Here is a 10000-nt window from a genome sequence, read left to right as displayed (position 1 = left end):
CACATTACAATTTAGAGTGTCTGTTATCAGAGGAAACTGTCTAAGGTATATATTTCAGAAATGTACATATACAAAGTCACAGTTAGCTAAAAATGTTTTAATTTAATTTTGTTAATTTGTAAAAATTTTAATTTTGTTTTAGTTGAATAATTTAATAATTATCATCACAATCCCTATGAAATAAAAAAACAACAGGTGAATGAAGGACCAAACCTGTAAAAATATTCAATAAATTCATCAATTAGCCAAAGAGGTAAAGGTGATTTAATGTTCCTGTATTGTGTTTATTAAATAAAATAAATCTTTATTTCAGCATTAAGAGATTTGTTTAAAATGCATGTGTACATTTTAAGTGCTGTAACTGCTCGTCCTTTATTGCAAGTTTTACTTAAATCACCATTTTGCCTTTAATACTTAATATCATAATTGGCCCTGTTTTGTAATAAATTAATCTTTAAAGTACAATTATTCCATGTGGTGTTAATATTAGATAAAAGTATTAGTAAAATGCTATTTAAAAGAGTTTGAAATGGAGGGCATGTCAAGTATTGTGTGTTAGCAACCAATTTATTCCCTTCTACAATAATTTAATTTATTTATCATTATTTATTTTAACATTAACTTCTGAATTTATTCTTGGATGTATTTGCTTTTTGTGCACTTATTGCTTTTATGTCTACATGTATGCATGTATTTGTTTGTCTCTCACCCGTTTGTCGAGGGTGCTGCTTCGCTCTTTCTCTTCGCTGATGAAGATCATACTGCCACGACCGGGTTTCTTCTTCTTCTTGGATTTCCTCAGTTTCACCTGGGAGAACAGAAAGAATCAGCATGATGATGTCATTCCGGAGAGCTGCAATCATTGGTCCTGGTTTTTTTATTCTGTTTTTGTGATTGGTCGAAACATGTCACAGCGGTCACTTCAGGTTAAAATAAAGAACATCTTCATCATCCTCACCTCCACTTCAACACCACTCTCATCCATCACACTGATACTTCCACTGGAACGAGGGATGATGGATGGAGACGGAGGAACGCCACTGTCCAAAGAAAAACTACAGAGAGAGAGAGGGAGAGAGAGAGAGAGAGAGAGGGAGAGAGAGAGAGGGGGAGAGAGAGAGAGAGAGAGAGGGAGAGAGAGAGAGGGGGAGAGAGAGAGAGAGAGAGAGGGGGAGAGAGAGAGAGAGAGAGAGAGAGAGAGGGGGAGAGAGAGAGAGAGAGAGAGGGGGAGAGAGAGAGAGAGAGAGAGAGAGAGAGAGAGAGAGAGAGGGAGAGAGAGAGAGAGAGAGAGAGAGAGAGAGAGAGAGAGAGAGAGAGAGAGAGAGAGGGAGAGAGAGAGGGAGAGAGAGAGAGAGAGGGAGAGAGAGAGAGAGAGAGAGAGTAGTAGAAATGTATATGTATTTTTATATATATACTATACATATATTCTATAAAAAATATAAAACAAATATTTTCTGTAAAAAATTCAAAAAACATTTGTTTATTAATGTATAAACTACTGAAATAATAATTGTAACAATTATTTAGAGCTAATTTATTCTGAGATAATTTAACATCTCAGAAATAAAACAATGTATTAATGAAATTATTAAAATATACATATTAAAACAAACATTAAGACAATTAAATACATATTTTCTAATATATAAAAAATATTTTGTTAATATAAAAAATAATATGAAATAAAAGTAATATTTTCTATAAAATGAAATGCAATTTAAAATCTAACATTTAAACAAATAAAAATAGAATAATATATAAATTAAAAAATGTATACAAATTATTTAAATATAAATATAAAAATATTTATAAATAATAAAATATAGTGTCTTGCACACTAGAATCATTTGTAGGTGTGTCTGATAAAAGTCCATTATAAACCATAGAAACAAAAAAGTTTGAGGAGTGTTGGATTTATACATTTCTCAATTCTAATATATATAGATATAAAATGAAAAATTATACTTTCTATAAAAATACATAAAATCTGCATTCAATGCACACAGGACCCATATCAACGGACAAACTGGTTTAATGTTCAGAGTAAGTTATTCTGAGAGTGACGTGTGTGTGTGTGTGTGTGTGTGTGTGTGTGTGTGTGTGTGTGTGTGGTCACCTCTCTGGGTGTGTCTTAGTGGGCGTTCCACATTCAGATCCCGCCAGTGAGCAGATGGACTGCCGGACTGAGCGAAGCATCGAGCGCGGGCGAGTGGATCTTCTCTCGTCCATATCCGGCTAGAGAAGAGGAACAATCAGAGCCGATCTTTTCATCTCACTTTCTCTGAGCAACATCTCTTTCTGTCTCGTTCTTACCAGCTCTCTCACTCCGTACTCCTTCTCCACCTTCTTCTTCAGCTGTTTGAAGCACTCCTCCATGCGCTCGTGGAAAGGTCGAAGGTCATCGGTCACTCTCTTTCCATGCAGACTGATCCCTCTGCCCAACAACGGGATCTACACGAGTCAAACGAGAGTTTAAACAGGTTAAAATGCAAAAATGTAAATTCTGTCAGTAATTACTCATGTTGTTCAACCCCGTAAGACCTTCGTTCATCTTCTGAACACGAATTAAGATATTTTTAATTAAATCTGAGAGCTGGATCACTCCTCCATAGACTTCTAAGGGATTGAAACTTGTTCCCCAAAAAGTTATTAAAGACATCGTTAAAATAGTCCAAGTGACTACAGTGGCTCAATCTTAAGTTTATCAAGCGACGAGAATACTTTTTGTGCGCAAGCCAATTAAAATGGCTTGATAAACTTAAGATTGAGCCACTGTAGTCACTTGGACTATTTTAACGATGTCTTTAATAACTTTTCAGGGAACAAGTGTCAATCCCTTAGAAGCCTATGGAGGAGTGATCCAGCTCTCAGATTTAATCACAAATATCTTAATTCGTGTTCAGAAGATGAACGAAGGTCTTACGGGATTGGAACAACATGAGGGAGAGTAATTACCGACAGAATTTACATTTTTGGGTGAACTAACCCTTTAACGTTTGCCTAACCCAACATGAGTTTACACCGTCAAGCCAATTCACAACACAAAGCCAAAGAGAAACACAATGTTTTTGACCTGCCACGCGATGAGGTCTTTGAGTCTCGTGAGTTTCTCTCTGTCATCAGGATGTTCCTGTGTGTATTCCTCCGTGAAGAACGCCTGTACAAACACACACACACACACACACACACACACACACAGATCAAGAACCGTTCTCACAGATTCTTTCTCGTCTCACACACACCCACTGCGTCTCTCTGACCTTCTCGTATTTGGCGAAGCCGCCCATGACGGCGGGATCCACGATGCCGTTGAGCAGCATGGAGAGGGGGTTTATGGGTAATGTGTCGTCACACTGGTACTGGTTGATCATAGTGAGGATTTTCTCATTGGTTTGTCCCATCGTCTCAAGCGCGTTCTCCAGCGGACTCACCGTCGTCTGACAGAGAATTAAAGACAAATTATTATATCTTTAATTGAAGTTTATTTGTATAGAGCTTTTATATACATAAATAAACACAATAAATACTGTTTTGAAGAAGCTTTAGAGAAAATAAACATATCTGCTCATCAATGTATAACAACGGGATGCAAATAAATCAACCAAATAATAACAATATAATATAATGATGCTTTTGTTATCATAGAGGAAGTCTTTGGGTATGTTTGAACTGTCATACTACACAATTTTTTTATTTTGTTGCAAAATGTAACTATATTATCACCCAGCTCTTTATATAAAGTTGGAATGAGTTGGATTTATATAAAGTCTTATGTAATGTGATACTATATATAGCAAATCTCAACTGCTTCAATTGATTGTATCGTCGCAAAATGTAACTATATTATTGTCCAGCTCTAATCTGCTAAATGAAAATATAAAGCATGAAGATATTAAGATACTATAAACATTAACATTATGATTTTCTGTAAAGCTGCTTTGAAACAATGTATATATACAGTAGTGTACAAATGCATTTGACTGATCTTGATTTTTTGACTTTACAAATGACTGATGCTATTGTTTACAATTGGCAAATTATCTGTGCAATTATGCACAATTTCTGTATGCATACAATAAAGCACAATCTTGAATTTATATTATACTAAATGCAAATTGTAACTCTTTCTTGATTATTATGAGATCAGACTTGCAAAAAAAGAATTTAAATACAAAATAAAAATGTATTTCTGAGGTGAAACCCAATATCAATGCATTAAAAATAATTAGATAAATAGTGAGGTCATGTGACAATGTAGCATACTACTGTTTTATGTTTATTGTTGTATACTGCTAATATATCTATCTTGCAGTGTTGGGTGTAATGCGTTACTATGTAATTAATCACTTTCCCCTTAAAAAAATGAAAGTAAGGGAGTACTCTTCATTTTTCTGTATTTAATTACAGTTACTTCAGATGTAATTGCATTTAATTCTATATAGAATATAGAACAATTCTCTATATAACAATAGTGGATTAATAATGTATTTATAATGTAACCTTCTCCCTTTAAATAATTTGGTCAAGAATAATGTATGCAATTTTATATTATGTATTTGAAAGTATTAAAAGAAAAGTTTCAGTTTTGTATCTTTGTATTGTTTAACTGCTCGAGGTAGATATGAGATTTAGAAAGTAATCAGTAATAAGTAATGCAATGCTTTTTAGCGAGAGTAATTAGTGCAGTTGAAGATGTAATTAGCAGCTAGTAATTAATTACATTTTTAGAGTGACTTTCCCAACACTGCTGTTTTGCATACTATTATACAGGAGGCAGTATACACTGTGAAGTATGCAGCACACTAGTATATCAGCCGGAGTTTGATTGACAGGGATGGACACTCACGTGGGTCATGCTAATGGCCTCAAACCAGCGCAGGATTCCTGGGAGTTTATACGCCGTTATGAATGTGGTGCGTTCGATCCACATCGACTGAAGACAAGAGACAGAGAACAGAGTAAATGAGCCAGTGTGTGTGTGTGTGTGTGTTTGTGAGGGACAAAATACCCAGAACACTTTCCAGTGAAGACTTGAGTTCAGTGTGCTTGTTTTTAGGGTTTATTCCTTGCTGGTGTTTGGCTTCATAGCAAAGTAAAGTGTGTGTGATCACTAATAGAAGAGGTCAAATATCTCCAGCCCACAAACTGCACACTGACATCATTAAATCACCATAGATCGTGTCTCATTTCTGTCTTTCAGTTCCTTCACCACCTCAAGGATGCATTAATGCTGTTCTGCTTTCCTTTCACAGATGTGTGAGAAATCACGTTCGTTAATTTGAATAAAGCCTAAATAAAATGCAATATAAAATAGATGAAAAACATCAGAAATGTTGTTTCGGCAACAAACTGAAAAAATTACTAAAATGACAAACTAAAACTGAAAATAGTATATTGAAGCTAAATAGAAATATTTGAAAAAAAAAAAAATCCCCTCCTGTAAAAATGACAAGCACGTAAAATTACAAAAACTAAAATTAATATGAAAACTGAAAATATAAAAATAAAAGATAGTCTGGTAAATACTATAGTAGTTTATAAATAATACTAAAATAACAATGGAGAGATTTATTCAAAGATTTTAGCCATTTGTATATGTGTAATACTGTTATTCATAGTGCAATTTAGCCTTGTTTCATGTGTTTTATTCAAGTTTATGCTGCAATAAATCAGTTAACATGCCGAAAACCACAAAAATGGGGTCTTCTTTTATCAGAACACATTGCTTGTCTTTCCAGAGATCTGGCAATAATTATTGAGCTTTGAATGTGTTGAAGCATTTAAACTTGAGCATTTTTCAAGTGTCCGAGTGGATGCGATGTATTCCAATTAAAACTGTGTGCAAGTGAGAATTATTAACATGACTTTAATCTAAATGCTTGCTCTATTTAAAAGTAAAATGAGTCAGAAATGATCATTATGTTGAAAAGTTATCACAAAAAAGGCTTTTGAAATGAAACGTGTAACTGTGCCGTGTTTTCTGTGCGTCTGAAGGCATCTTTAGGGTGTAATAAGTATAATTAGCTTCATGAACAATAGAGATCTTCGTGTACACATTTGTATGAATATGTTAGGACTCACAACAAACTCATTGTCAGGATCCACTTTCCCTTTCCTCACAGGTCTGGAATACTGGAACCGCTGAACGTAGTTTGACTTGTAGAAACTACAGAATCAGCAGAGAGAGACAGAAGACATGAGGAGATTGTGTTTGGTGTTTAATGGTTCTGATTGGTCAGTGAACTGAAGACTGACTTGATGATCTGATCAGGGACGGGTTTGTTCTTCAGACGTGGCGGGATCTCAAGAACCGGCTGGACAGTAAAACACTGGATATCTGATCCAGACCGGATAAGAACAACACACTGACCATTTAGATTTAAATATATGAAAGTATGTCTTTACTGGTTACAGATTATTTTAAAGTCTAATAAGAGCTAAGGTCTTATATTAATATAAGTAAAATAAAAGTGGTATAATAATATAATATATTATAATATAACATAATATAATATAATATAATATAAAGTGCAAAAAATCTAAAACTAAACAAAATAAAAAACTTAATGATAATGGAAAAAAGAGTTAAGATATAAGGGCTGAAGTCTTATATTAAAATAAAAGTAACATAAAAGCGATAAAAAAATATATAGTATAAAAGCGATAATATAATGTATTATAATTTAATATAAAGAGCAAAAAATTTATGAAAACTAAACATAAAATAAAAAAGTTGAAAATAATGAAAAAAGTGTTAAGATAAAACGGGTGAATTATTATATTAATTTGAGAAATATAAAAGTGATATAATAATATAATATAATATAATATAATATAATATAATATAATATAATATAATATAGTATAAAGAGCAAAAAATCAATAAAAACTCAAATTAAATAAAAAAAGTTAATGATAATGAAAAAAGGGCTGAAGTCTTATATAAACATAAGTAATATAAAATAATATAATATAATATAATATAAAGTGCAAAAAATATAAAACTAAACAAAATAAAAAACTTAATGATAATGGAAAAAAGAGTTAAGATATAAGGGCTGAAGTCTTATATTAAAATAAAAGTAACATAAAAGCGATAAAAATATATATAGTATTATAATTTAATATAAAGAGCAAAAAATTTATAAAAACTAAACATAAAATAAAAAAGTTGAAAATAATGAAAAAAGTGTTAAGATAAAACGGGTGAATTATTATATTAATTTAAGAAATATAAAAGTGATATAATAATATAATATAATATAGTATAAAGAGCAAAAAATCAATAAAAACTCAAATAAAATAAAAAAAGTTAATGATAATGAAAAAGGGCTGAAGTCTTATTTAACATAAGTAATATAAAATAATATAATATAATATAATTCATATAATATAATACATAATATATTAAGTGCAAAATTTCAATAAAAACTAAATAAAAACATAAAAAAGTTATGATAATGAAAAAAGAGTAAAGATGATAATAAAGATTATATTTATATAAGTAATACAAAAGCGATAAAAAAATTATATATTATGATATAATATATTGTAATATGAAATAATAAAGGCAAAAAATCAATAAAAACGTATACATATATATATATAAACATATATCCATATGGCCAGAGAGTATAAGTAAAGGATACACTGCATGTTTGAGTTTTTAATGTCGTCTCCAGGCATGGTGGTGATGTTGAGTCTCACAGCGCTGGGAAACTGACTCATCAAATGACTCTGGAAATCTTCCCTGCGCTCGTACTCCTTCCCACGGTGAATGAAAACCTTATTCTGATCAAATGAAATATAATACAACAAACACATCAAAATCTAGACTACATTACATATGTGTTAGGACAGATAATGAACACACACTGACCCTGAGGAACTGAGGGAATCCGCATCCGTAATATCCCACAGCGAAGTAATCCGGCTTGGGCCGCAGGATCTTCATGATGTTCTCGTAAAACTTGGCTTGCGTATTCTGCAAAAGGAATTCATTAATGAAATAAACAAAGAGAGAATATGCTAAAAAGCTTTTAATGCTAAAACACCAAGTAAGTAGGATGACCACCGTCAAACAAACCAAATGTGGGACGATTTTAAGTTTGTGTGGGACAATGCGGGACATGTTACCAACACTAAAACATAACCTGAAACTGTTATATAATGTCTATCTAACTTAATAAAAACATTTGTATTCTGCCTTTCAGCTGATAAAAATACTTTGTTCTTTAGTCCCTTCTAGAAAATACAATTACATCACAATGTAACATAACATGTCTTTATTTTACATGACATTTAAATTCAACATCACTGAGCCCAAAGAAACGGTTCTGAACATGTCCAACTAAAATCCAACTAAATAAATAATAAACAAATAAAATATAAAAAACATGAAATTAGTTCATTGACAGTCTTATATATTAAGAATATATTACACCAAAAACTTTCATATTTTTAGAAAGGATGTGAATTAAAACAACCACAGCAGGAAACAAGTTGATAAATCTGTTAAATTTAAATGTAATTTACCGAATTATCCATTTGTTTTCTGACAGGAACACATGAACGAATCACCGCTCCACATTTTGATTGACAGCCGTCACACCCCACTAGTGTCCGTGTTTACTCCTGTGCTTTCAACCATTGAATAGGATTTTAAAAACGGCTGTTGTGTTTGTAAATCTGACGAAGCGCTGTTAAATACAGGTGAAAAACTACACCGCAAAAAGAATAAATAAAAAGCTTTCTTAAAAATGCAAAAGAACGCATGCACGTTTTCATAATATGATAATTAAAAACAAACAGACTGATGAAAACGCGGGACATTTTCTCAATATGCGACGTGCGGGACAAGGGGTGTAAATGCTGTGCGGTAACGCAAAGCGGGACGTGGTGGTCACACTACAAGTAAGCCTGACGACTCAAACATGGAGAGTTTAGTGTGTGTTACCAGTTTCTGTCCGAGAAGCTCGTAATCGAAGACCTCCATCTCGTACTGATCCGCCAACTCCTTACACAGAGTGATGGCCTCCTCCCACATCTGACACACACAAATCACATTTACACACACGTCAACTTTCTTAATGTCAGATTCAACATCCAGGCCCGAAAAGTCCCATTTATTCAACGCTATACAGTAAAGTGTGTGTATGCGCTGACCTTGCCCTTGTCGAAGTAGCTGATGATGGTGTCGTAGAGTGTTTCTTTGAGCTGGCGCTGGGACTGAGGCGTCTGATAGTCCAGTTGAAGAGCACACTGTTCCTCTGACCACTGCACACACACCACAACATCAGTTATTCAATACAGTGACAAGAACACAATCAATGACGCAAACAAAATCAAATATGAGACTAATTCACATTCACTCCAAAAAGACAACAGTGTCATTAAGTCAGATCAATATTGATTTACAGTTTTTCTCAGTCGCTTTGGTGCATTTCTCTCATCACTATTTACATTTGCTCAACAGTTAGTTGAACCTCCACAACATTTATTCATTTGTGCACATCATAGTAGCAGTTTCTCATTCCTTCCAACAAATTGCAAATGCTTTCGGACATCCATCAATTGCTTTCATACAACTCTCTGCTGTTTTATAACATTATCATTTGCTTATGTCATGTCAGTCAAAATTAACTATACTTGTGAATGCTGAATAGTCATTCCATATAAAACTAATAGTCCTCATTTCATTGCTTGAATCATCACATACAAAAAACTAGTTGTCAAAATCTGTCAAGAAAATTTTACAAATGTTTTAAAAAGTTTTTTTTCCTGAAAATGTCTCCTATATTGAACAATTTCTCTCAGGTGAACCTATGTGTCCAGACAGAGAGGAACGTCTGGATGTGCATGAATGATTTACAGTAATATGTATGTTGTATGTTCAGTTCCAATATGAACTGCAATATTGTTTAGAGTTGTGCACAGCTCTACCATAACTAAGGGAGTTTATGTGTGTTGTAAATAAGGGTGTATGTTTTCTTTTGCACAA

At 32.9% G+C, this 10000-nt stretch overlaps 1 protein-coding gene across 2 annotated transcripts in view; it reads right to left on the bottom strand.

Moving 5' to 3' along the window:
* dock2 (dedicator of cytokinesis 2) overlaps window positions 1-10000 on the bottom strand; it is a 146151-nt gene that overhangs the window by 5124 nt on the left and 131027 nt on the right. For both annotated transcript variants that reach the window (XM_077247246.1, XM_077247247.1), the window contains exons 37-49: window positions 9166-9276; window positions 8957-9046; window positions 7880-7984; window positions 7650-7791; window positions 6256-6337; window positions 6082-6166; window positions 4847-4933; window positions 3261-3437; window positions 3074-3157; window positions 2314-2451; window positions 2117-2235; window positions 959-1055; window positions 710-808 (exon numbers count right to left, since the gene is read on the bottom strand). In XM_077247246.1, the coding sequence (XP_077103361.1) occupies window positions 710-808; window positions 959-1055; window positions 2117-2235; window positions 2314-2451; window positions 3074-3157; window positions 3261-3437; window positions 4847-4933; window positions 6082-6166; window positions 6256-6337; window positions 7650-7791; window positions 7880-7984; window positions 8957-9046; window positions 9166-9276 (1416 nt within the window). The remainder of the gene's footprint in view (window positions 1-709; window positions 809-958; window positions 1056-2116; window positions 2236-2313; window positions 2452-3073; window positions 3158-3260; window positions 3438-4846; window positions 4934-6081; window positions 6167-6255; window positions 6338-7649; window positions 7792-7879; window positions 7985-8956; window positions 9047-9165; window positions 9277-10000) is intronic.

The sequence above is a fragment of the Siphateles boraxobius genome, unplaced genomic scaffold (assembly GCF_051911475.1).
Source record: "Siphateles boraxobius isolate OS27281-9 unplaced genomic scaffold, OSU_SipBor_1 3, whole genome shotgun sequence".
NCBI classification, from domain to species: domain Eukaryota; kingdom Metazoa; phylum Chordata; class Actinopteri; order Cypriniformes; family Leuciscidae; genus Siphateles; species Siphateles boraxobius.
The sequence above is the reverse complement of the archived record's forward strand: the minus strand, read 5'-3'. Positions and strand labels throughout refer to the sequence as shown.